Raw genomic sequence first — 27,989 nt, 5'->3', positions numbered from 1 at the left:
AAGGCAATGGATACGCCATCTGACTAAAGGACTATGAACCTCCTCTGGTCATGAGCTCGTAGATATCTATCCATTGGTCAGCCTACCTCTGTGTACAACAATTTAATCTAAGCATAAAGGGGGTTTCTAGGATCATTGGGAAACCGAGGAGTTTGAGCATGATGATCACTAAATATTTCTTCATGGACACATTATATGTATTTGGTGCTTGCAATCTTTTATTATATCTTCATTAAATGTCATCTTCCTAAGCCATGTCTTCATCACTTACAAGATGCTAATCAGCACTTCTCATCCACAAGAGTCATCCAATTTCCCATCATCATTCTAATTTCTAGATGACTAGACAATCTACATACATTTCTACTCAAGTATCCAAATTTACATACAGTAGTTAATGTTCAACATGTAATTTACCTGCCACGTATTAATTATTATTATTATGTTGTAAATAAATCAGCAAATATGAAACAAACAAACAAACAAAGCCAAATATTAGCTAAAACCGAAAGCAAAAAAGGAGCAGTTGACAACTTCAATAAGGGCCTACATGCCTTCTTATGATAAAATAGCATTGAAGTTTCCCCCATCCCTTATCTTTAGCCATGTCACCATGTCTTTGTCATTCCCTGGTTGACTCTGATAGATATACATGATATCTTTTCCCAACCATACCATGCAAGTGATTGTTTAGCTGAATTGTTTTATACAGTCTGGAATTATATAATAATGTATATTCCCAATTTAGTCTTGCTTATTTTAACTCTAAGGCTCAGGCTACATTCAGACCTCCGGCAGACCCCAAGCAAACCTCGCAAATAGAAACCCGAACACAGGTGTGAACCTAGCGTTAGAGGGGTTTATTGGGACTTACTGATAATATATATGTAGGACTGGTCATTGATATGTGACCGGTGGGCGTTCAGCACTCAGGACAACCATACATCATTTGATTAAAGAGACCTCAGCGTTCACTTTAATGGGACTGAGCTGCTGCTATACAACCTGACTGATGTAGAACATGACATCATTGGTACAGACAAAAGGCTGCAGTATCTTCTTCAGGTAGCTGACCTGGGTTGGTCCTGGGTGTCAATTCAACCACATATTAATGTCCTGCCATACACATATTAATGAACTGTCCTACAGATAGTGCATCAAAATGGATTCAGCACACAGTTGGCTTTCTAACAGTATATAAAACCGCATGTGACCGAGGACATAAAAGGTCCTCTTTAAGTGTACACCTGAATAGTGCATATATATTTTACTCTCTTATACTGAATCATAATGTCTGTAGATTGGTCTACCAACTACAAAGCCCTGTGTGAAGGTGGACGGACTGTTTGTGTCTTTTAGTTATACATTTATAGATAGTTGTAGCGCTGTTTCTTAGGTGTCCTACTATATTATTGCTATTGTATATTTACTATATAGGTAAAAGCAGAAGTAGGAGACAGATGGGAAGCTCCTGAATAATGAAAGCTGCTCTGTGATTGGTTGCTTTGGGAAACAGACAGTTTTGCTTTTAGAACAATTAAATAAATCTGCCCCAATATAGTACAAGAATTTTGTCTCACTTTGCATTTTTCAGACAACCTACGCTATCTGTGGATGAAGAATTTCCGCTAAATGACTAAATGTCTCTACAGTGGCTCCCTCATGTGAATGAATTATTACTTAAAGTAAAATTGATATCTATCATGATCCGAGTACAACCCTAGTAAAACTGGTAACCCTTACCGAACTCTGCAGAGTGTTATTATTGTCATCTTGTCAGTAATGGCTTTCAGGTAGTACATAGCCTAGGGTGCACAATCTGTTGCCACACGCGCAGCCTGTAATGCGGTACTGTGCATTCCTCAACCATCTCTACACAGTCTGTGACATGATAAATAAGAACATGCTACCTTACATCCTATTGATAGAGAGATCATAGATATCTGTGCAGGTACTGTTATGGCTGTGTTGTGTGGCTGGCACCAAGTACAATTGGTTGAACTCTATAGTGCGACACTGCTTTGGGCGCACTGGGTAGCTGATACCACGGGGGGCACTGTGTGGCTTGGACTTTTAGGGCTAGTTCACATGTGAAAACCTCCTGACTTATTTTGGTCCGGAAAAAAAAACGCTTCCTAATTAGGAAGCAGTTTTTGGACCTTGACGCGGTTTTGAAGCGTTTTCTGGAGCTTTTTTTTTTTGTAAAAAACGCTTCGGAAAACACCAGGCTGGTTTTTCCCCTCCTCTAAAGCGAATGGACCTTAAAAAACCGCGATGCTTTCCTCAGGCGGAATCCGCCTGAAGAAAGGTCATGTCGCTTCTTTTTTCCACTAGTGGCAAAAACTTGCTAACGGAAAAATGAACTCTAGCGGTCTCCATAGACCACCATTGTATGGAGGCGGATTTGGAGGCAAAATCCACTGTCAAATTCTGCCTCTTTGCCCCCGTGTGAACGAGCCCTTATATAAGTTTTAAAGGGAATCTACCACCCCCCACCCCCCCAGGCATTTTCAACTGCCATTATGGTGTTACAGAATACATTATAGTGGTAAACACCATACCTTTGTTTTATTATGGTAGATTTGGAGAAAAACAGCTTTGAAGTCTAATGTGAATAAAGCAATAGGTACACTGGGGGTTGGCCTTCAGCTTTGGGAGCCCCATTCCTGTAGTTCAGATATGATGGGAGATGTCATAGTAGTGGGAAGATCAACTCCCACTGCATAGGATGGCGCAGGCAGAAGATGATAGGGATCCGAATGACAAGAGCAGTGTTCCAGGTAGCCAAAGACCCAACTCCAGTGCAACAACCACCTCATCTACATAAGACATCAAAGTGTTTTTTTATCCAAATCTACCAAAGTGAGATACATACATAAGATATGTTATCACTATAAAGTTCTTTATAACATGGTAGTGACAGCTTGGGGAAGGTGGTGGACTGCCTTTAAACTTAAAAGGGAACCTGTCATTTCGAAAAAGCAGTCTGATCTGCCAGCATAGACAACATTATCCCATCAGTGCCAATTGTGCCTTTCACCACATTGACAAGAATGGCGAGGGAAATGGTAGCCCCAAGTTGTCAATTTATTCAGAACTTTCTAACAGGAATAACAGAGGAACCAAAAAACTAAAAAATACAAAAATGTACAAAAATATTTCATAGTACAAAAACATACATGTCTGAAGAGGAAACACATATGGCTACATATGCTGACGCCCTGTGACAATATGAAGAGTGAGGCTTCTGTGCTATCCCTACCAACATAATGATTTCAGCCTCTGTAACAGTTGTTTGCCAGTAGGGAGTGGTCAATTCTTACGTGGACATCAACAGCGCTTTTATGGACCTAAATATCTTGAGTAATATTAGTTATTCTGGTACCAAATAGACAATAGATTTCATTAGAAAAAAAGGGATCTTTTACAGGAACAAGACTGGAATTTGGTGAAAAATAGAGTAATTTACAGTTATAAATTTATCTGAATTAAAAGGGCTCTACAATACCCATTAAAGAACCCACCAAATAGATATTGGGGTCTAAATAATAAATTCATTTCACTCTTCCTGGCCTTTCCGGAAATGTAGGTGGATTATAGTACGTCTTCCACTAGCATGCTGCAATCTATAGCTTTCCAGCTGAGGTGAAAACCATAAGTTCCAGCAAGCCTTGATAGCCAATGTGACTCAATGACTCTCTGATACTAAGAAACACAGAAACAAAAGTGTTCACATTCATGTCTATTGTAGTGACACAAAGCAAGTTATACCACTTAAAGTAACAGTCGCACAATCACAAGTTATTACCTATCCTATACAGACAAAACATGAAAATAAATGAAAACTTTTTTGACCAAAAGGATTGTTACTTTACAATGTGCCTGTCATGACTTTAGGTTCGGTCCTTGTAGGCACCATGTCATTGGAGGCTGGGCCAGGTACATCGGCCATACCTGAAGACATTCTGCATTAAAGTCACCAAGCCACTTGGGATCCATGGATTTCTTTAAAGCCAGTAGATCACTTAGTGGTTACAATTGTGGCAATCCCTGGCATTTCTAATCAGTCAGCTGTCATAAGCACACTCCTGTAGTAATAAACATACCGCTATATTGAAGGCTTCATCATGATTGTCATGTTCACTTACAGTCTCACCTATGCTAGAAGTGGATCCACAGGATGGAGCCTGGTGACAGCGGAGTTCACAAGTGTGGACACGCTACACTCAGATCCTGCACACTTCATTTACGCTGCAGAGGGAATTAAGCCTTCAAGATGCTGCTTTGTGAGAAATCAATGGTTATTGTGTAGTCTTCATTTCCCAGCAATGCGGGGAGTCAGCGAGAGCAGGAAGCCAATCTATCATCCACCTCCAGAGATCACAGCTGCCAGGTATAGTGATAGAGGTGTTTCCCAGCACCAAGCACACCACCTGGTGACCTTCCAAAGCCACATCCCCAGGGTGATCTCCTCCCTGCAGAGTATGACCAATAGGGCATAGGGCCAGCTATACAGTGCCTTACTAAATATAGGACTATAATCATGGAACTGCATTATATCTATAGCTAGACAACCCTGACATACATAGATCTATCTATTTCTATCAATCTCTCTCTCACATCAATTCACTCCAGCCATAGACTCCACTGTATTCTCAGCTGTTCCATCCCCAGGCTCCATAGATGTAGGCTCTGACTGCGGTATCCACTCTGACCACCAGGGTGCACCCCAGCAGCTCCTGATCAGTGATGTTGAGGTGACAGTCACTCCATGACTCGGGGCCCCACATCCAGTTACAATGAGGGAAATGTCACCTCAGAAGGTGACTGAGCTATGAGTGCACCACTAGCCACACGAGCACTACAGCAGCACCGTGTAAAACACCCCCCCCCCCCTCCCGGAGGAGAGTAATCAGTTCGGTCACCATCACTGTGGCTGCACTAGACCTCCCCGCCGTATAACACTAGGAGAGCAGCAGCTGCCGCCCCCCGATACTCGCTGTCCGTACAATGCAGTAGAATGTCCCCTCGGTGCACTCACCTTCCTCCCCACGGCTGCAGTTGCTGCATATGTGCTTGATCTCCTTGCCTATGTGACAGTGGATGACAAAGGACACGTTGTTGTTGTTCGTGGGCTCCTTCAGCGGCTTCATCCTGACTAAATAGAAAGATTTCTTCCGATGCTTGTCGCCTCCGCCGGTGCCAGGCGGTACAGAGCCCTCTCTGCAGCCAAACGAAGGCAAAGAGAACATCCCAGGCTGCCTGCTGGTGTAGTGTGAGTGTGTGAGATCCGCCATCCGTCCCCTCAGTTAGCAGTCATCTCTCACACACACACATTGTCAGGAGGCAGGGGGAGGAGAGCAGCCCTAAGTCTTGGATGACCTCTGGAAACTGCTTCCACCCACCCAGTCAGCCAGGCACAAGCTGGAGCCTCACATTCCTGTCCTGTACCTGGCATGCCAACATCCCATGCCCAGATAAATCAGGGCAGCCCCTCCTGCCTGCTCAGTCAGCAGCTGACCTTTCCCAGCATTACAGGGTGGCAGCAGAACAATGCACCTATAGGTTACAGTATAGGCAGGGTGGGCAGGACTCTTATTAAAGAGAGGGCTGCAGACAATGAGGAATGCAGCCCACATGACCGGGGGAGGATCAGGGACTGGAAGGGTTAACAATAGTGTTTGTTTGTCTAGTGTGGGAGGAGACAGAGGGGTTAAAATGCAGGCGGAGGGGGGAGCAGGGGTCAGTGCAGAAAGGCGAGCAGCGTGTGACACAGGCATAGCAGAGCTCTGCAGCTGTCAATCATCGAAATAGCAGACTTAGAGAACCTAATAAAAATGGTTCGGACAGCAGCGGTAGTACATGGAGGACAGCTTCTGAAGACCCGGCTAATGGAGGCCTTGAGACGACCCACGGGTGAGGGGTCCGCTTCCCCACCAGTTCCAAGTCAAGGCCACCGGAGCGTTACTCCCCGAGCGTGGGTCAGCGGTGCAGCAGCAAGTATGGAGCCCTCGAGGGGACCCTCCGGATCCGGGCGCCCAGCAAAGCTCAGCTGGTGCATGCCCGGATTACGGGAGATTGTGTGGCCCGGTATGCGCGCCACGGCAAATTTGGCTCTGCACACTTTTATGTTGACTCCGCCCATTCTCATTCATTTTTCATGTGCCTCCACACAGTATAATTTTCCTACAGTCACCCGTACACTATATGTCCCCACATTGTAATGTTCCCTTCCAAGTGCCCCACAGTATTAAGTCCCTCTCCTGGTGCCCCAGTTTAAACATGAAGGGGGACATTAGCAATGGGGGTAGTTGGAGGGGAACAATAAATTAATGGCAGATGAAGTGGGACATTAAAAGGGGGGCAACTAGAGGGGGACATTAAACTCGGGCAGCTAGAAGCAGACATTAAAGGGACTCTATCTGCAAAATTATGCTAATAGAGCCCCACATATGCGTGAATAGCCTTTAAAAAGGCTATTCAGGCACCGTAAATGTTATATTAAATCCCAGTCCCGTTTTTAAATAACAGCATTAAAACATATATGCTAATCTTACCGAACATGTACCATGGGCGGGGATGCACGATGTAACATCAGCTTCGGGTACGCCTGCCTCTTCTGTCTTCTTGTAGTAACGTCCTCTGGTTCCGTGTCTTCTTCCGGCTTCTTCTCTTCAAATCCCGCGCCTGCATAGTAGCGCTTCCCTCTGGAGCGCTACTGTGCAGGCTCACTCGCGAACTGCCATTAAGTAAAATGGCAAGTGAGCCTGTGCAGTAGCACTCCGGAGGGAAGCGTTACTACGCAGGCGCGGGAATTTGAAGAGAAGAAGTCGGAAGAAGACACGGAACCAGAGGGCGTTACTACAAGAAGACAGAAGAGGCAGGCGTGCCTGAAGCTGATGTCACATCGTGTATGTTTTAATGCTTTTATTTAAAAACGGGACCAGGATTTACTATAACATTTACGGTGCCTGAATAGCCTTTTTAAAGGCTATTCACGCATATGTGGGGCTCTATTAGCATAATTTTGCTGATAGAGCCTCTTTAAACCGTAAGTGTAGCTGGAGGGGGACATTACACTGGGGCAACTAGAGGCAGACAGGTCCCCCACCAGCTACTCCCACGGTTTAATGCTCCCCTCCAGTTGTACGCAGTTTAATGTCCCCCAGTTTAAGTGCCCCCTTCATCTGCCCCATTTCATGTCCCCTCCTACATCTCTGCCCCCGGTTTCATCGGCCCCCCTCCATTTCTCCCTCAGTTTCATATAACCCCTTCATCTGCCCCCAGTTTCATGTCCTCCCTCGATCTTTGCTCCCAGTTTCATATCCCCCCCTCCATCTCTGCCCCCAGTTTCATGTCCCCCTCCAGCTCAGCCCCCAGTTTAATGTCCCCCTCCATCTCAGCCCTCAGTTTCATGTCCCCCCTCCATCTCAGCCCCCAGTTTCATGTCCCCTCTCCATCTCAGCCACCAGTTTCATGTACCCCTCCATCTCTTCCCCCAGTATAATGACAAACACACAGACAGACACACACACTTTCTCTCTCCCTCCTGCATCTCACATCCCCCTCCCTTCTCAGTATCTTACACGCATTTCTTCATCGCACGGGACACTGATACGCCCACCTAGTCATGTGACCGTGTGATGTCACACAAGGTCCTTGAACCATAGTGAAGCATTCCTCCGATCACCAGAGCTTTTTATCTGTTATAAGAGCAGGCAGTGATTGGAGGAATGATTGTTCAGTAAAACATTAAAGGGACATAGCGGGACATGTAGGGAGCTGCGTGGGACCGCGGGACAGGGGTATGGAAGCGGGACTTTCACTCCAAATGCGGGACGGTTGGGAGGTATGCTGGAGCGGCGGTCCCTCGGGCAGATGGGTGACGTGCTCAGCGCAGGAGAGAGGCGGATAGGAGGCCCATGGCCTGCGGCCTACCTGTTCTGGGAGCCAGCATTGTCGTGGATGGCAGGAGCAGCGATGCGGCCTACACTTCTGGTGCGGCTGAGGCAGCGAGAGGCGGGACTTCCGGTCCAGCCCGGAAGAGACCAGCTAAAGATGGCGGCGGCCGGTCGGCGAGCGCACTGCTCGTCGGCGGGGGGGGGGGGGGGGCTCCGCTGTCAGAAGACGACATAGAGAGCTCCAGTATTGAAGAGGGGGAGCTCCCCGCGAATCTTATCCGGACACATCTTCCTCCAAGGTTCAGAATGTCAATCCGACGCCGGTGGATGAACTGGGACTACCCCCAGTGTAGCCTGGTGAGTTGAGCGGGGTCCCAGTCCCTGAGGGGGGGGCTGGCGGTTCGGCACCTGTGGCTAGTGGCCCGGTGACAGCCTGGGCGTTGGGACCTGGTGAGGTCCCTGCTTCCTTTGGAAAAATTTAATCTGGATAAGGTTAGGCCCAGCGATTCAAAGAAGGAAGACGAGGAGAAGCATTGGTACTCTCAGATACCACGCACCTTCTCAAACTGGCTCCAGGCATTTGCCATATTGGCTAGCGTTATTGGAGAGAAGGAGCCGGAACATTGTTCCGCTCTATTCGGATATATGGACCGGATCAGTGACTTACAGTCGCTGATTGGGAAATTGAACTCGGATCATGCCAATGGGTAGGACCTTTTGTCGTCGTATGGCGGCACTGACGGCCGGTGTGAGGTCGCCTCATCACTTTGTGTGCCTGATGGCAGAAGTGAGGGCGGTCTTGGTTGTTTGGGATCGTTTTCTTCAACAGTTTAATGGTAGGACGTTGTGGTTCTCTCAGGCGGTGAGTAGCCTGGAGTTGGAGTTGTTCATGGATGCGGCGGGCTCAGCTGGTCTGAGGCTGGCCTGGCCTGAGGAATGGGTATCGGTGGGATTGGGTGCTGGAAGCATTCCTCAGAGATTTTGGTCCATATTGACATGATGGCATCACACAGTTGCCGCAGATTTGTCGGCTGCACATCCATGATGCGAATCTCCCGTTCCACCACATCCCAAAGATGCTCTATTGGATTGAGATCTGGTGACTGTGGAGGCCATTGGAGTACAGTGAACTCATTGTCATGTTCAAGAAACCAGTCTGAGATGATTCCAGCTTTATGACATGGCGCATTATCCTGCTGAAAGTAGCCATCAGATGTTGGGTACATTGTGGTCACAAAGGGATGGACATGGTCAGCAACAATACTCAGGTAGGCTTTGGCGTTGCAACGATGCTCAATTGGTACCAAGGGGCCCAAAGAGTGCCAAGAAAATATTCCCCACACCATGACACCACCACCACCAGCCTGAACCGTTGATACAAGGCAGGATGGATCCATGCTTTCATGTTGTTGACGCCAAATTCTGACCCTACCATCCGAATGTCGCAGCAGAAATCGAGACTCATCAGACCAGGCAACGTTTTTCCAATCTTCAATTGTCCAATTTCGATGAGCTTGTGCAAATTGTAGCCTCAGTTTCCTGTTCTTAGTTGAAAGGAGTGGCACCCGGTGTGGTCTTCTGCTGCTGTAGCCCATCTGCCTCAAAGTTCGACGTACTGTGCGTTCAGAGATGCTCTTCTGGCTACCTTGGTTGTAACGGGTGGCTATTTGAGTCACTGTTGCCTTTCTATCAGCTCGAACCAGTCTGGCCATTCTCCTCTGACCTCTGGCATCAACAACGCATTTCCGCCCACAGAACTACCGCTCAATGGATGTTTTTTCTTTTTCGGACCATTCTCTGTAAACCCTAGAGATGGTTGTGCGTGAAAATCCCAGTAGATCAGCAGTTTCTGAAATACTCAGACCAGCCCTTCTGGCACCAACAACCATGCCACGTTCAAAGGCACTCAAATCACCTTTCTTCCCCATACTGATGCTCGGTTTGAACTGCAGGAGATTGTCTTGACCATGCCTACATGCCTAAATGCACTGAGTTGCCGCCATGTGATTGGCTGATTAGAAATTAAGTGTTAACGAGCAGTTGGACAGGTGTACCTAATAAAGTGGCCGGTGAGTGTATTTAGGAAAAGTCTTAAATGCACATAAACTACACGTATAGATAGGATGCTTGTCATGGGACAACCCCTTTAAGCTCTTATCGCTCCCCCAATATGTTTAACGTGCATCTTCTGAGGGTTCTGTTTTTTGTAACTGAAACTGCTCAACAGTTATTTCATATGGCGGCATCCAGTACAAATAAAGTATTCTTTTTTCAACATGGATCTCTATGAGCATCAGTTTAACACATACACTTCTAAGACCCTTCCCTGGAAATACGTTAAACATAATGGGGGTTGGGGGGCTGCAAACCATGAATCCTGCCACTGTCATGACATTACTTATCCTCCTCGAGCTGCAAGACCAGTGCTCCTGAAACGGAAGGCCTTCCATCAGTGCACCAATTGACTCATCTGCATAACACTTCAAAGTTTTTTTCTCCGACATACAAAAATATGTTGTTTATCAATGTAACACTACAGTTGTGGCTTCTATAAAAAAACTTCCGATTTCAACTCTGATTCTAACTCCTCTATTTTTTTGCACAGTTATTTCATGGCAGTGAGAAGGAGAGCAGGTTCAGATACTGTTTCAACAAAATAAGACCTAGCCTGAAAATAAGCCGTAGCATAATTTTTCAGGATTTTTGGAGTATGCTTGAAATATAAGCCCCACTCTAAAAATAAGCCCTAGTTGCGGTTCATTAAAAATAGTGTCCAGGCAGCTATACATGTAAAAAGTAAACAAAATACAGCAAGACAAATACAGTAGACCCTTCATCAAGGAAACAGACACCCCAAAAAGAATCTGACCCCCAAAAGAATCGCACTCCCAAAAGAAAGCAGACACCCCCAAAAGAATGATACATAGACCTTAAGGGAGCTATCTGTACAAGATGGCACTAGTGAGATAATTCTCCACAACAACAAGGGATGACTACTGGTAGCACCGGGCTCTCATATACAAATTGGTTAGTCCTGCTGGCATCTATCCACTCCTGAGCCACAGCTTTGTGTCTGTTTTCGGTTACCAGTAGGAGCTAACCGCTACACTTGGCTGCAATGGAACACTGCTGCAATGGCAAGGGACCTGACAGTGAAACGTCTGTGACAGGAGTGACACAGATCTGGGTGTGTGAGGCCATCCACCATTGGGACTTGCCAACTCTAATTGTTTTGGGTGCAAGGAGGTCTGGTGAGTGGATTGTTGTTCATGGAAAAAATAACATATCCCCTGAAAATATACCCTTGAAGCAAAAAGTAATATAAGATGATACCAGGCACAAGTGTGAACCTAGGGTAAGTTATTCATTGTACAATATTAATAATTGTACAGCGGTACCAAAGTTACAATGACCTTAGTATAAAATATTTTTAGACCAGTTGAAGTTAACCAGTTAATTTGAAGCTCAACATGCAATGCTTGGCTGGAGAGTCCATTACATCAGTATGGTTACTGGTAAAACTCTTGTGTTAGTGAAATGCATAGAGTGACTGGCTGACTAGTAGCACCTTCAATACTACATGTTATGTACTTCTCTTACCTTTGCGGGGGTGGTCAGTGGTTCGCTCATCTGCATGAGTGCTGACCCTTTGAACGTCATCAGGGGGGATGATCAGATGTCAATGTTCCCGAGCCTGCTATTAATATTCTGCCATAGGCAGGCAGTGTATAATAGAAGCAAATTGATTTTACAATATATTGCAATGACGTTCCACTGCAGTTTATTATATGAGCACTCAGACTCCCTAGGGTTCAAATCTTCTATTAGGTCTAAAGGTAAATATTAAAACATGGAAAAAAAAGTTGTTTTTCTAAACAAAAAAAAAATAACAACATATAATATGAATGGTTCGATTCCCATAACTGATCATTAAACCTAGTCTGCTTTTATCCATACCAATGTGCTGTAATATTAACGGAAAGAACAGATAAAATATCCAGTCATCCAGTTATTGTTATGGCATTTCAGCTATGTTACAGATTATCTCAAGGAATGTAAAAGTAAACACAATGGGATTGTAGCAAGCAAATGCTTGGCACATGACATCACAACACTTCCCTGCACTCACTGCACTGACTGCAAAGGCGGATACAAAATATCTCGTCCAGACTCTTGTTGGAAGATTGGGAGGAAATGGCTGGAGTTCTTAGACTTTGTTTCCTATATTCAAAACACGTTTTATCCCTTCCATAGTGATGGAATTTAATATTCCTAGATTATTACAATTTGCATCTTTTCTGCACATCTAAAGATCGCAATGTCTCAACTGTCTAAGTTTTTCATTTTCAAGGAACCAACAGCAATAACTTCCCACTCTGTACCTTTGGCTATGGTTTACTGTAAATATATTACAGAAAATCAGATTTACAGATGGATGTTGATTTGGTCTCCAGTAGCTTCATGTTCCTTAACCACCATTGCCAGCCAATAACCATTTATACTGTGCACAATTTCCTTTCTTGAGGTTATAAAAGGGGCCTGCTTCTTTGTTACAAAGAGCATTACTTTTGTCTTTGGGCTAGCATTTCACAACCTTTTTGCTTTGGGTTCTGAAGCAACCACACTGCCTTAGTTACAGGTATTTGTTGGATTTAATCTGGAAGAGATCTGGGTACTTTAAGGAGGAAAGTCTGGGCTCCCCAGACAACAGGGCATGACGTATAACATAATGTAAAAACCCCTTATTATAACTTTATCCTGTAGTCTCCTGTAGAAGTTCAGTCTCCTTTTAAGTACAGTTCTTGTTCCTGACACTGATAAAAGTATACATAAACTTTAGATTTGTTTTAATTTAATAAATAAATAGAGGACGTGAAAGTAACAAACTTTGTAATATACTTCATAAAAGAAGAAAAATGTGTCTTCCTCTAGTCTCTGCTCTTACAGCTCACCTTATTCAGAGATCCTCTCCATGCAACACAGAAGTCTGCAGTCAGAAATATCAGTTCACAATGAAGTTTATGGAGAAGGGAAAAGGAGGAGGAGACTGGAGACATAAAGTAAAAAGAGACATAAGACTGTCTATAGCATCTAATAAATCATTTCCCTCACAACAACGCTGGTTGATAGTTCTGGTCTTGGTGTAAACTAAAACTTTTATTATGTAGTACAGAAGGTTCTCTTAACTCTTTGTTGTCTCTCTCCCCTCCTACACCTCTCCCTCCCCATAGATTTCAATTCCTTGCTGCTTAAAGGGGCTCTATCATTGGGAAAAGTCATTTTTAGCTAAGCACATATTTGCATATTCTTTAAAAAGGCTGTTTCATACCTAACTTTAGTATGTAAATTGCCTCAGTCGTTTTTGAATAAGTCAGTTTTTATTCACATGCTAATTAGCCTTCTCCATGCATCGGAAGTGACTGTGATTACAGTCTGCTCTATGTGTATGAGAGCAGGGAGATGCATCATCAGCACAGCAGCCTCTGCTGTACATACTCATAGAGAATAGGAGAGAGGGTGCACGATGAGACTTCCGGGTGCACTGAGAAGGCTAATTAGCATGTGAATAAAATTGGACTTATTCAAAAACTACTGAGGCAATTTGCATACAAAAGATACGTGTGGATTAGACTTTCTAAAGTCTATGCAAGTATGTGCTTAGCTAAAACGGACTTTTCCCAATGATAGAGCCCCTATAAAGCTGTACAAATTTCTGTGTATTGATTTGATCTGGTCAAAAGGAGGAATATAAGTAAAAAAAAGCAGGCCCCCTCTAGATGCCCACACAGTTTAAAGTCCCCTGCAGTCCCACAAAATTATGTCTCTCTCCTGCCATCAGCCAAAAACAGTAAAAAAAAAACAAAACAGTATTACTCACCTCTACTCGCTCCACTGCTGTTCTCTCTGAAGTCTCTGCTCCTGGAGGCTTCTGGGAGATTTACAAGCACGATGTGAGTGATGTCATCACATCGCATCTACTACTCCCAGAGTAGAGACAGGGGCCCGAATGGTGAATCAGGGAGCAGGCAGCTCTCTGCTTCACCAGTGTATGCACATCATCTGCGTCCTCATTGGGACTGCACTCGGAATGCTGGACAGTCAAGCTGAATTTGGAAGATTGGGAGATATGGTTATACTCATGTCTGATATTTGCTATGGGTGTTATTTAAACATCCAAAATTTAGCCTTGTTATCAGCTACATATCCATCCTATATTTGCCCCATCTATTTTATTTATTCTTATTTATTTCCAGGAGATGCTATGTTTGATTGTCATCCCTGCAGCTCCTCATGCCCAATATGCTTCCTGTATTAATTCCACATGGTTTTATAAATCCCTGTTTGCTATCACTCATTCTGCTTCTTTCCAGTGGATATGTCTCCACGGTCATGGGTACAAGGGTTGTTTACAGTCAGATGTCTGGTTACTGGTTGTCACTATAACAAGCTGTGCACCTGTGTGTCCATTACACAGAAGGGCAAGTCAGTGCTTGGGAGAGGGGACTATGTCTGCACATTGCTCTGTTCAGCATTTCACAGGTAGTGGCACAGCTTTGACAGTCCTAGCCAGCCACCCTCCAATGTAGGAGGCTCAGAGCTAAAGTGGTGGAAGGGACTGGCTAATATGTAACCTGGTCTACATGGAAATCTTGATCCATCTTCCTTGAGGAAATGTCCTCAGGCAGTGCCTTATGGAGTAAACTGGAGGGCATCATTCTTTTTCTAATGGCCTCTACCTATTGTATTATTGCAATAGGTAGTGGCTGCTAATTACTCACCCATCCAAGCTCCTGTCCAGGCTGGCCTAATAATAGTTACAGGCCTAACATATATGGGAGTGTGTGTGTGTGTGTGTGTGTGTGTGTGTGGGGGGTGTAGAGGAATCATATACTGTGGGGGAAAGGGGGTCACATAAAAAAGGGGTCATATACTGTGTAGGGGCCATAAAAAGTGGTTATATATTGTGTGGGACATAAAAGGCAGATCATATACTGTGGGGCCATAAAAAAGAAGGTAATATACAATGGGGTCAAAAAAGGGAGTCATATACTATGTAGTCGGACACAAAAATAGGATGATATATCATGTAGGGGCCAAGAAAAAGGTTGTCGTTTTCTGTGTGGAGATGAAAAAAGGGGGTGCTATACTATGTGGGGGATTTTTCTCATCTGCAAATGGAGGGGTGTCCTACAATTTTAATAAGAGGGGGACACCTTTCTATAGCCCAACTCGGCCAGCAGAGAGACTAGTTTCACCCCTGCCTATAACTGATCAAGTGGTTCACCATAAGATCTCTGGTGGAGCCACCAACTCCAGTTGTAATTCGGTAACAGGATTGAGTGAAGTGATCATTTCCCTTCCCAAAGACAAAAGCACCTCCCCCCCCCCTAATCACTGCACTGTAGTGATACTCATCACACCTCCTCCTTCCTTGTCTTAGTTATTGTTTTTTTTTTTTTATACTTTTTTACCCTCTTTTATTGACCTATAGGCATGCAAACTCTAGATGTGTAATTTTTTCCCTTGCTTTATATTGCCTTATATCACATATTTTCACTGATATTATGACTGTTCTATGCATGTATTCAATTTCAATAAATACCTTTGAAATTAAGATCTCTGGTGGAACAATATGAAATTATTTACCACCATTCAGCAACTAGGAAAAAGGTACATATATTGTAGAAAACCTGCTAGGACACTTCCATTTGGTACAGAACACATCTTTTGTAACTCTTGCCTGTTTGCACCCTGTGCCTCAGTGCCATATAAAAATATGCAGTCTAGAGAAACATCATCTTAGACTAAGACCTCAGGTGGCGTCTGGCGGCAAAAAAGCGCTGCAGGAAAAACCTTGGCGGCAACGCATCGTGTTTCTTCCCACAACGCTTTAGACAGAAAGTTCGCCGAGGTTTCATCTACAAACTTTTTGTTTCAATTATACCTATAGGGAAACCGCTGGCATTTCCGTAGATATAATTGACAGGCTGCGATTTCCCAAACTGCTCCGATTTTGAAAATCATGTCGTGTCTGCAGCGCAGTCTTTTAAAATGGATGGAACAGTGGGTGGAAGAAAGTCTTCTATAATATATGGAACAGTGGTACACGTGTTTTTTCTTTTTCTGTTCGCAGCACAGTTTTTACCACGAAGTGGACATGGGTTTCACTAGAATCCCATTTCCTTTGCTCTGACTCTAAAGCGACGTGATCTTTTCCTGCGGCATTAGAAAAATTAAGAATGGTCACTGGAAATGCATTAAGATAAAGGACAATGAACCTAGCAATACAATATGACTTCTGAATCCTTTTAACCTACCTTTTTATATAACTCCACACAAACATAGACCACTGTATTTTGATAATCTAAATGACACTGCATGAGAACGCAGAATTACACTCTGTACAGCCATGGACATAAAGCACTACAGCTTTCCAATCTGACCTAACCACTGTAAATTAATGTACTACACAGTGGCATAACAGTAGGTGTTGCAGCGGTCAGATTTGGGAATGGGACACAATGCACTAAGCACCAGAGCTAATTTAATTGGTTTCTTGCTGTGTGAGGCAGCTGCCTTTGCCACCTGGTAATGTACTTATGAAGTTTTAATTAAAACATTAATAGGTACATTGCATACATCATTTGACCAAGCAATATCCCATAGTTTCTCAAGTTATTAGTCCAATATGTTATGTGTTACATATTCCCATGTCTATTTATGAGCATAACCATGTTTGTAATACACGGTATGTACCTAAAGTCACAGTAGGAATAAGTACATCAGAAGAACTTAAATTCAAGTGAATACCACCTAAGGCCAAGGCCACATAGGACGAATTGCATATCCCTCTGCAAGTCACCGTGGCAAAGTTCACTGAAAATCAAGTGGCTTCTCTGGTTGTCTCTGCAACATTCAGTCTTTGCATTGTGAATCCCACATCGCTAACTGATATCCCACATGCTTAAGCCCCCCTGAACACAACCATGTGCTCCGTCATTGTGCTATCCGGGTTTTTCAGAGCGTTATCCCATTCATTTCTGTGGGCCTGCGCACATGGCAGTGAATTATATGGTCCCATATGCGTGCCGACAGTTCGGGTTTCAAAACTCAGAACAGTTCCTATTCCTGTCCGGTTTTGCGGCCATGCTTCTATGGCTCCTATTCACTGAATGTATGGAGCCACAGAAGCACGAGCGGCACATGGATGACATCCATTTGTTGCCTATGCGCTGCCTGTGCCGTGCAATCACAGCCAGCTAGCTAGCACATGGTGGTGTGCAACCTGTCTTAAAACCTGGAATGCAAGTTCCTTTCAGCTGCAGGTTTTAGTCACAGCATGTGGATAAGATCAATTTTAGGCTAAGGCCCTATGTTGCAATCTGCAGCCTAAAATTGCTGCAAGAAAAACCACAATGGAAACGCATAGCTTTTCAGAGAACGTTTGTAGATTTTATCTCTGCAAACTTTCTTCTTCAATTATTCCCATATGGAAAATAATCAAAAATAATAACATGAGCCTAACACTCAAAGTACAAAAAATATATACAAAATATATCAATCTTTATTAATCATAAAACATAGACATAAGGCAAAACTGACATTGAATAAGAGGTGTCAAGATACTCACATAAAATATACCAATAGTGTATCAATAACACCCAATGCGTTCATGAATATTGTATCTCTTATATACAGAAAAATGAGTCTCTGTCTGTCTGTACATCCGTCTGTCTTTGTTCTTTATGTGCCACCAAACGACTGGACTGAGCCTCACCAAATTTGGTACACAGGTACATCAGGTGTCTGTGAAGGTTTTAGACTGGGTAGCAGCTCTCTAGGATGTACCATTCCCGAGATACAGTATTCCCAAAACAATGACCTGCATTATCCAATACAAGCTTGCAAGTCTTTCACTCATATTCCAACTGCCATACACATGGTCACATGTCAGCCAATAGAAGCTCGCAGGCGCTTGGTCTCCACATGCACACAGCTTTACTCCAGGTTTCCATAACAACCAATCACAGGTTTTTCACTGATATCCAAACTCATGATCGCATGACATTTATGGGCACACTCAAACAGCATACAAAATACACCCGTGCAAAAATGACCAATTGTTATGGGGCCACTAAACAAACAAAAAATGAAATATACCCGTGCAAAGCCAGATCCTTTTGCTAGTACATTATAAAACAGAAATGGGTGTTAAAGAATACTGTAAAGAGTATCAAGCGGAAAATACTGCTAAGGGCGGGTTCACACTTGCGCCCGATCTCCGTTTTGCAGGTTTCTGTTTCCTGCCCGAGAAACTGGACAGGAGACAGAAACCAGCAGGCAGTTTTGCAAAGTGTCTGCCCATGAGCGACTTCTGCTCTCCACGGCGAAACCGGTTTTTTTAACCGGACACAAAGTCGGGCATGCAGGACATTGTCCAGTTAAAAAAAAAAGATGGTTAAAAAAAAAAAAATCGCTGTGGAGAGCAGAAGACACTCAGGAGCGCTCACTGGCAGACACTGAATGCCGGGTTTCCGTCTTCTGCCGACAGAAAACAGAAACCTGCAAAACAGAGATCGGTGCTCTTGTGAACCTGCCCTCACAGACCATCCTTACCGCACCTGACTTTGCTGAACGCTTGGAGAACCCCTCTAAACCTGTGGATTTTCAATTATTATTAAATTACAAGTCATCATATACCAAAAGATGAAATCTGTCATACAGTACTGGTACTTGTAGTTTTATATCCCATGAGTTACAGTCAGATCCCTGAAGTATAAGAAGATCTATTATCCTTTGTATATGTTACTACTATTATATAGTGCTAAACTGTCTACACTGAAATGCTTATGGCACAACAGGGCAGTGCAGGTCTGTATTGTATTGTGTTGAGGATGCTACACTTATAGATCAATACCCCAGCTACAGACAATAATAATAGCTGCATTCTCCTCAGAGACTTGAATATTAAAGGCATGTGTTGCAGAGAAAACATTATTACCTGACTTTTAGTTCATAGTAATATATTTATACTCATATATAGCTCTGTTATATATAGTTATTTTACTCCTTTCAGTAGACCAGCGTGATGCTCCATTTGCACAGAATTTAGACTGTGCCTGATAGTATATCTTGTAGTATATCTATAGTCTGTTTGCACCACATTAATCTAGTACAGCACAATGCAATGTTGACAATAATACACAGATTTTTATTCATTTAACACTACTTTATGTATGATAAACCCAGCACACAATGGACACTGATGGCATCTGACAGACCCCACTGGCTATATTGGTGTCCGTCAGGTTTCTGTCAATGGGACCTGGCAATTTTTTTTATAATAAAATATGAAGGCTGCATACAATATACCAGTTTCCATGATTATTACAGAAAATTTAGGATTAATTCTATGACCCAACATGCCACAGTATGGCGACAGATCCCATTCTGAATTATATTTGTGACGCAGCAGCAATTCTGAGAGGTCTGAAGAAATCATGTTATAAGCAGCATAGCAAAAAAATGGTAATATCTATATACTGAAATCATTTTAGTTGCCCTCTGTTCTATAAAGCAAATACAGGGAGAGCTTCCACATGAACCAATTGAGATCAGCAGCAGTATTTCAGGGGTTAATATACAAGCCGTGAAGAATGATTTTGCCAGCAGCCATTTTCACTAAATGAGATGCGCTACCTGCTAGGATTTTTTAATGGACAAAAATAGCTGATGTTGCCCTGGGGACCGGCAATGGTTTCCTTCTTAATATTATAATCACTATCTTGTGATTTAATTACGAAATTCAAGTACATAGGATTATTTTGTTGATGATGTATTTTGTAAGGGGCATGACGATTTATTATAGCTTAGCTGACCTAACATAAATTTCCGTCTTCTAATTGCAGACGATATGCTTTCATAAGCAAATCTCACTTGCAAATGATATGAGGAATGAGTGGACTTTATGGAGCACTTACAAGCTAGAAATCTACATATAGAAGACTGCATACTAATGTGCCGGCACTAGCAGCCATTTCAAATCGCTTTGGTTCATAGACAAGAGATAATGATTGACAATAGGATACAGATTTCTTTTTCTTACCAAGCTTTTCATGTTTTTCATAGCTTGTTATTGCAGCACAGCTGCATTATAGCAACACCACACTATGAATATTCCTTATGTATTTTATATCCTATTCCATGTATAGGTTGCGGCACCTATATTATAGTTAGAGGTACACAAACATACAAAATTCCAAGATCAAATTGGCCATCAGCATAGCATCTGTCTGAAAATAAAATTCCAATCTGTATAATTTCTAGAACTCTGGCGCTGTCTGTATGATATTATATTGCTTTTTCCTGGAAAACGCCAATACAATGCAATTCTGAAAAGGCGGTTTCATTCTGGGACACGAAAGGGAAGAACCGGAAATAAATACTCAGATAAATCATTTTATGGATTGTATGGTTTCATAACAGTAAATCTCCGTAAGGCTGGGAACAGAAATTCAGCAGCATTTCGTTCCCGTGTGGCCACTACCCTAAGGCCTTATGCACATGGCTCTGCCGTTTTTCACAGAACTAATGTCCTGTTTGTCCATACAAGTGCACAGACAGATTTTTTTTAAACAGCTGTCACATAGCCATTATAGAACCCGTCATTTTCAATGGGTCTGTTCACATGTCACTTGTACTGTTTTCACGTACAAAGATAATCTGCATGTCAGTTTTTTAATGGCTGTGTGTCAACTGCAGGAAATATGCCTCCAATGTAATGCTTTGTGTGAACATAGTATAACTATTAGTATATGTATCTTCACATTTGAAGACATTTGCATAAATTAAAATTTATTAATAAACAGTTCCTTATCAGCAATGCTTCCTTTGCACACATTAACTGGCAGAAAACTGGCTGCAAAAGATTTTCGCTACCTATCAACAAAATACCGACTGTTAAATTTCTTCAGTTTTAACTGCTTGTTAGCGCGCATCTGCATTGCAGTACATTGAGTACATTGAGTATATTGAGTATATGGCATCTCTGGAAAGGCCTTTTACTGTCGGCTTTCCAGTGGTATATATAGAACTGCCTTCGGCCAAACCCATGAAAGGTCCTCTTTAACATCGCATCCCGGAGAAGTGAGTAACAGTGTTTATTATGTTCTCTCATCTCCCATGGGGCCCCGATTATTATACTTGGGGGTCTGAAAAGACCCCTGAGTATATTAATAGAGCTTGAAGGGTTCACTGTGGCCTCTGTAACCTCTATTATGCCCCACAGTCTATTGTGTCACTGTGGGGCATAATATAGGCTGCAGGGGCCGCTGTGGGATATATATATATATATATATATATATATATATATATATAGGGGTTGGGTGCGTGGAGAAGTGAGGTGTCAAAGATGTCTGTGTTTCAAACTTTACAGAGTCAAGTCCCAGCTGAAAGAAGTGGTCATGGCGGTCCAAAGGGAAGAGACAGGAAATGTGGGCAGACGTCTCCTGTGAGTATTACTGCATTGTATTTATTGTAATGTCAGAATGTAATGGCAGAAAATATGAATCACATTTGAAAAATGCATTTTTAGGGCTAATTCTTTCAAAAAATCCTGGGGGGACCCCCAGACCCCCGTTCCCCTGGGGGGTATTCCATACCCCCAAGAGCCCCCGGTAAGTGGGGCCCCACCAAAGTCAATTGCCCAGGGCCCCGCAAAGCCTTGATCCGCCACTGAGCTGCGGAAAGAACCGCGATGCGTTGCCGCCGCAGTTTTTCCCGCAGTGCTTTTATGCTTCGGGAAACCATGTGGAGCCTAAAGTTTAAGAATAAAATCAATGCAATATTTCTATCAGAGGATATCCCTGAAATTCAGTTCAATACAGAGTACTATATGGCAACCAGGTGCATCTCCAATTGTGTGACATAAAGTGACAGGCACTCTATGTACCGCCCATGCAGTCACCTGCACATGGATGTAGCATGTGTCATAAGGAATATGGTAGTAGGTGATCAGCTGTATTGCTATGTAACATATGGATTTCTGTTGCTTTTAATCACCTGACACTTGTATTTTATATTCAGATTATTCCCTTTGGATGCTGTGGGTTGTTTTTATTTCTTTGTGTCAATGTTTATGTTATTTCTGTGATATAATATGGTTGTTGATACTATGTGACATTAATAATTAGGATGTGACTCTGTATATAGTCATGTCTGTGTCACTGTGTATCACCTACTTTCACCTACATTTTCTAATGCTGTTCATTTGGAGGCAGCTTTATCGAGCAAGATATATCACCCAAACCACATTTTCAGCTCAGCAATCTTGGACAGATTTCCCTCATAGAGTATTAGGAACAGCAGTGGGATTATACCAACCTTAATTATTTGCTCCCATCTGTTCATTAAAAGATCCTACATCCTGTCTTGCAGCAAACTTTACTTCTACCAATATAAATGTAAAATATCTCACTCTCAAGAAATGTACAATTGTAGACCGTAGATGGAAACTGCAGGTTATGAGATAAACATATAATAGGTTGCATGTTTAACTTAAATAGGTAGTCTCATGATGACAGTCCTAGCCAATATTCCCTTTTAGAGTCATAGATTGCCCACCCAGGTCATCCTCCTATGAGCCAGGACAGAGAGCTTGTCTGTAAAAGAGTCTTGCATTTCGAAGACTTGAGCCATTCTTTTATTACAAGAATGATGTAATGGAAATGCCTGGTTGAATTTTCCCAGAGAAATCAGAGGTTTGATATTAACATTAAATGCATTATGGCCCAAATTTACTAGTGTGGTTATGACCAGACACTGATGGCACATCTTTAGTGAAACACGAAGCATCCTGGAACATCTAGTTTGGGCTAAAATGTTTCAACTTACTCTGCATGGTGAGGACTCATAGAAAGAGGGGTGTAAGTGCACCACAATGCACCAAAACTGCACTAACTTTGTGACGCAAAATTCTGGCTCAAAGTAAGTCAGCTAACAGGTCGAATAAATGTAGACTAGACAGTCTAAAGATACACCAGATTTCTCATCCAGCATCAGCCACTGTGATAAATCTGGCATATTTTTAGACTCCATATCTAAGTTTGACTGTCTAACTATTAGTAAATCTGGGCCTATGGTTAAATTGCTTCTTCATAGGCTAGACCCATGCCTATTTCCATTGCTTGCAAGATCACCTCTGTATGATGGAATCATTTATATTAGAACCAAATAATGATGGTTCACCTTGACAGCTGCCAGAATATTACTCACATGAGCAACTACTTGCATTAATTTTAAGGGTCTAAGTCTCCAAGTCTCATTATTGATGGCCTATCCTTAGGATAAGTCTTCAATATCAGCTTGGCACTCCCATTGATCAGCGGTTTCCAACACAGTGTGAATCTGGAACTAGATCAGTTTGTACAATGAGCAGTGGCAGTGCTGTACTATTACGGCTCATCTCCCATTCAAATGAATGTAAACCATTTATATATCTGCAATGGGACCCTCTCTACTTTATTTTTGCATTTTATGTATATTTAATTGATTTATATGATTTGTAATCTTATGCACATCAAGAAATTTTCTGGGAAAACATGGACACAAGGGAATAGTAAATCTAGACGTAACAGGCATAGAGTCTAATATGTGCCCTTGAGGAATGTCACCCACTAAATGTTTTTGTGAAATAGTAATTAAAATGCTTGAGGACATTCAAAGTGTTCAGAAATGCCTTAAGTATCTGAAGTAACTGGGAGCGGTGTAAGATACAAACTTCACTGTGTGATATACTGTATGAACATCTGGGACTACATTTGGAAAGTTATATAGTAATTCAGGCTTTGTCCAGCAGAGAAACATAATTGGGATCCACATTTGTAGTGAGGTATCCAGCCTCATATAAAGAACCCTATTAGCTAATCTCCAGCATAATTACCAATTACACCAAGTAAACTATGCCATGTACAATGGAGTGTGATTGCTTTATGACTGCTACATTGTTTCTAAGGAATAATATTAGCAAACCATTTAGTGTTGCATAGTACTGTGAACAAATGTGAAAAACCATCTTAGTATATTTCTGCAATTCACTGCTACTTTTTGTAGTGCAACTAACTAATTTTAACTGTTGAGTGACAGATGCAGCCCATTATCTATTTATCCAATGTATTGTATCACAGTGTAGCCCTGGTCTTAAATATAATAATATCATGCTACTAACCACCAGGACTCTATAGAACATTTCAGATCAAAACCTTCACTGGCTTCAGCTGACATTAGGATAATATGTATGGAAACCTAAAGCCCCACAAAGTGTATAGCAGCTAAAAAAACAAACAAATAACGCTGCAGTTTTTGTTGATTTTCTCTGCTTATTTTTATTTACTGTATTAAATCTATGGGGAAAACACTTGTGATTCCACAGATAAAATTAACATTCAGATGTTTTGTTTGTTTTAATGCAGCTTTTCTGCATTTTTTCCCCATATGTTTGGATAAGATTAACTAAAATCGAATTCACTTTCATGGTACTGGAGCAGTAAGAATAAAAATTTAAAAATTCTGCAGCAGTCAAAAAATGCTGTGTTTCTGCAATGTTTCCACAGCGTAGTTTGTCAGTATCATATTGGTGAGGGCCTGACAACTAGGCCCTGCCACAATCAGCTATACTGGCCAGCCTCTAGCACTGGGTGATATACTGTGGACAGAGCTGGAAGCAGAAGGCTCCATCCATTGTGTAGCAGGGGCTGCAGAGTATTACAGCTCTATAACAGAGTCTAGGCTTATAGGACCAGAGCCTTTCCTTTCTGGTAAATACATTTTGTATTGTTTAGATGTGTTATGTTTATTGTTATCAGTTAGGGCCCCTTCACACGGCGTAAGCATTCGGCTCATTCCGAGCCGTACACGCGAGCGCTTCTAAACACTTCCCATTTACTTCAATGGGAGCGCTCGTAAAGCCGGCTTTACACGCGCTCCCATTGAAGTGAATGGGAAGTCTATAGAAGCGCTCGCGTGTACGGCTTGGAATGAGCCAAGCGCTTACACAGTGTGAAGGGGCTTAGGTTTTAAAAACATTTTTTGGGCTTACAAGGTTTTGATACTGATAACTTTTCCACAGGACAGATGTACTGGTCAGTCTCTGGCATCATATGATATACAGCACGGTATAGCACATCTGAACAATGCCAGGTTTATTTCCTACAAGGGAAGGCTGCAGTCACATAAGTGTACACTGTCATTTAATTTAATTCATATACTTATTTTCTAATAATATTAAAACTTGATTTAGTAGGAAGCTATACCTTAAGTTTTGTTATTTCCACTGTATACCATATGCTTTATAATATTGTGTACGGTTTTGTATAGTTGTGTACTTTCATAATTATATGTATATTGTAGAGTCTGAAGAAGGCCTTACGTTCATAACAAGTGTCAACTGTTTGCGTTGTTTGGTTATCTCTATAAATGTGTCTCTTACTTGAACACCGGATCGGTGATAAATAAAACAAGTGACCTCATTTGGAGTCTGAAGTCTATATAACTACCTAATTGAACTTACTACTAGAAGCTAATGGTTAAAGACAAATTATTTCTCTTTACATAAAAACTTCACTGCTGTCTAATACTTTAGAAGACCTTGAACCAGAGAAAGAAAATGTGATTTATTGGTATGTGCTATTAAAATGATGTAAGGTCATCAATGATCGCGCTCTGTGGGAATCTGGCTCTGAAGATGAGTTTTAGAATTGCTAAACATATGTGCATTATTGTCACAGTGTATAATTGCTGGAACGTCTACGACCAGATGGCTTCAGGTTATTAAGGGCAAAATCATTAAGTCCAGCTTTAAATGAACTCATTCAGATGCAACTCAAAAGAAGCTAAGCCAGTGTCATTGTGCTGCTTCAGCGCATTTCTTTAGCAGCTATTGCAACATGAATCACCAGTAAGATAAACTAACATTTTAGTTGTAGTAAAGCTCCGGGAATACTTTGGCTTGTGGTCTCCAAAATCTGTTCAACTTGCCACTGCCTTCTAGGCAGATAGGTCCCATCCCAGTTCTAACAAATACTGTTATATCAAGGTATATCATATAGATCACTATAGCAGAAAGTATGACAAAGGCCTGTGTCTGCCTATTCACCAGACTCCTCCGTGACTATGGCAACCATACTATGAAATCTTCACCTACAGCATAGATTAAGACGCACACTGACATTTACAATGTGAAGTCACATCATACACCATACGCTATGGCAAAACACTATAGACACACACACTATTATATGTTACAGCTCTGTGATGCTGCAACTCTTAATAAAATAGAAATCTTTCTTCTTTTTAGACCTGTAGTATGGGCTGCTCCTGGTGTTTACTGGGTTCTTATTCAGACACCAAGGTCGTACACTCTGTCGTGAAAAACTACTTTTGAGGGTAATCCACTTTCATGGAGGGAGTTGTAAAAATGAACCAAGAAATGACATGTTCTATTATTTAACAGATCGGTCACAAAAAACCCAAATCAAATAAAACTCCCAGTTGTGTAGATCCATAATTTTCCATGATGTCCGTTTAGGAATGGCTAGAATACAGCCATGAACGGCTGTCGTGTGAATAACTGTTAGCAGAAGGCCTAGAGGGCTGCTTTCTTTTCTTTTCCCTTTGGTGGTCTGCAATGTTTCTATGGTGGGCAGTGGCAGTCAAGCTTGCAACTCCTTGTTACTATGTGTGCCCCATACACCTGCACATGCTGTATATACGCTGCCGTATCCGTTCTGTGAAAATGAGGACATTTGCCTTTGGAATGGTTTTTATATTATACCATCTTATATGCTCCTAACATTCTGCATCCAGAGAGTGAACTTGTTTTCTGTCTTCCTGATACAATCTCTTTAGATTGGGCTCAAGACTGTTCAGTCCCTACTTAGTAATACATCCTATAAGTCTTGGATAAGACAACCAGTTGGAAGCTGGTTGAGAAAGCTTTAGATTTATCTTCCTAATATTAAAAAAAATCAAGCATGCTAGATGGAGCCGGAATCATGAATACATTGCAGAAAGGCTTGTGATACATACAGTCCTATGAAAAAGTTTGGGCATCCCTATTAATCTTAATCATTTTTAGTTCTAAATATTTTGGTATTTGCAACAGCTATTTCAGTTTGATATATCTAATAACTGATGGACACAGTGATATTTCAGGATTGAAATGAGGTTTATTGTACTAACAGAAAATGTGCAATATGCATTAAACCAAAATTTGACCGGTGCAAAAGTATGGGCACCTCAACAGAAAAGTGACATTAATATTTAGTAGATCCTCCTTTTGCAAAGATAACAGCCTCTAGTCGCTTCCTGTAGCTTTTAATCAGTTCCTGGATCCTGGATAAAGGTATTTTGGACAAACAATTCAAGTTCAGTTAAGTTAGATGGTCGCCGAGCATGGACAGCCCGCTTCAAATCATCCCACAGATGTTCAATGATATTCAGGTCTGGGGACTGGGATGGCCATTCCAGAACATTGTAATTGTTCCTCTGCATGAATGCCTGAGTTGATTTGGAGCAGTGTTTTGGATCATTGTCTTGCTGAAATATCCATCCCTTCAACTTCGTCACTGATTCTTGAACATTATTCTCAAGAATCTGCTGATACTGAGTGGAATCCATGCGACCCTCAACTTTACCAAGATTCCCGGTGCTGGCATTGGCCACACAGCCCCAAAGCATGATGGAACCTCCACCAAATTTTACAGTGGGTAGCAAGTGTTTTTCTTGGAATGCTGTTTCTTTTTGGACGCCATGCATAACGCCTTTTTTTATAACCAAACAACTCAATCTTTGTTTCCAAAATGAAGTTGGCTTCTCCAAATGTGCTTTTGCATACCTCAGGCAACTCTATTTGTGGCGTACGTGCAGAAACGGCTTCTTTCTCATCACTCTCCCATACAGCTTCTCCTTGTGCAAAGTGCGCTGTATAGTTGACCGATGTACAGTGACACCATCTGCAGCAAGATGATGCTGCAGCTCTTTGGAGGGGGTCTGTGGATTGTCCTTGACTGTTCTCACCATTCTTCTTCTCTG

At 42.2% G+C, this 27,989-nt stretch overlaps 1 protein-coding gene across 8 annotated transcripts in view; it reads right to left on the bottom strand.

Annotated features, from left to right (window-relative positions):
- The window catches only part of PHACTR1 (phosphatase and actin regulator 1), a 236,378-nt gene that overhangs the window by 93,991 nt on the left and 114,398 nt on the right, over positions 1 to 27,989 (bottom strand). For 4 of the 8 annotated variants that reach the window (XM_075270826.1, XM_075270822.1, XM_075270825.1 and 1 more), the window contains exon 1: positions 5,042 to 5,520. The exons of the other annotated variants lie outside the window; for them this stretch is intronic. In XM_075270826.1, the coding sequence (XP_075126927.1) occupies positions 5,042 to 5,297 (256 nt within the window). In that variant the 5' untranslated portion in view covers positions 5,298 to 5,520. Of the gene's footprint in view, positions 1 to 5,041; positions 5,521 to 27,989 lie in introns of those variants that run through there. 8 annotated transcript variants of the gene reach the window in all.

The sequence above is a fragment of the Leptodactylus fuscus genome, chromosome 4 (assembly GCF_031893055.1).
Source record: "Leptodactylus fuscus isolate aLepFus1 chromosome 4, aLepFus1.hap2, whole genome shotgun sequence".
In the NCBI taxonomy this organism is placed as follows: Eukaryota; Metazoa; Chordata; class Amphibia; order Anura; family Leptodactylidae; genus Leptodactylus; species Leptodactylus fuscus.
The sequence above is the reverse complement of the archived record's forward strand: the minus strand, read 5'-3'. Positions and strand labels throughout refer to the sequence as shown.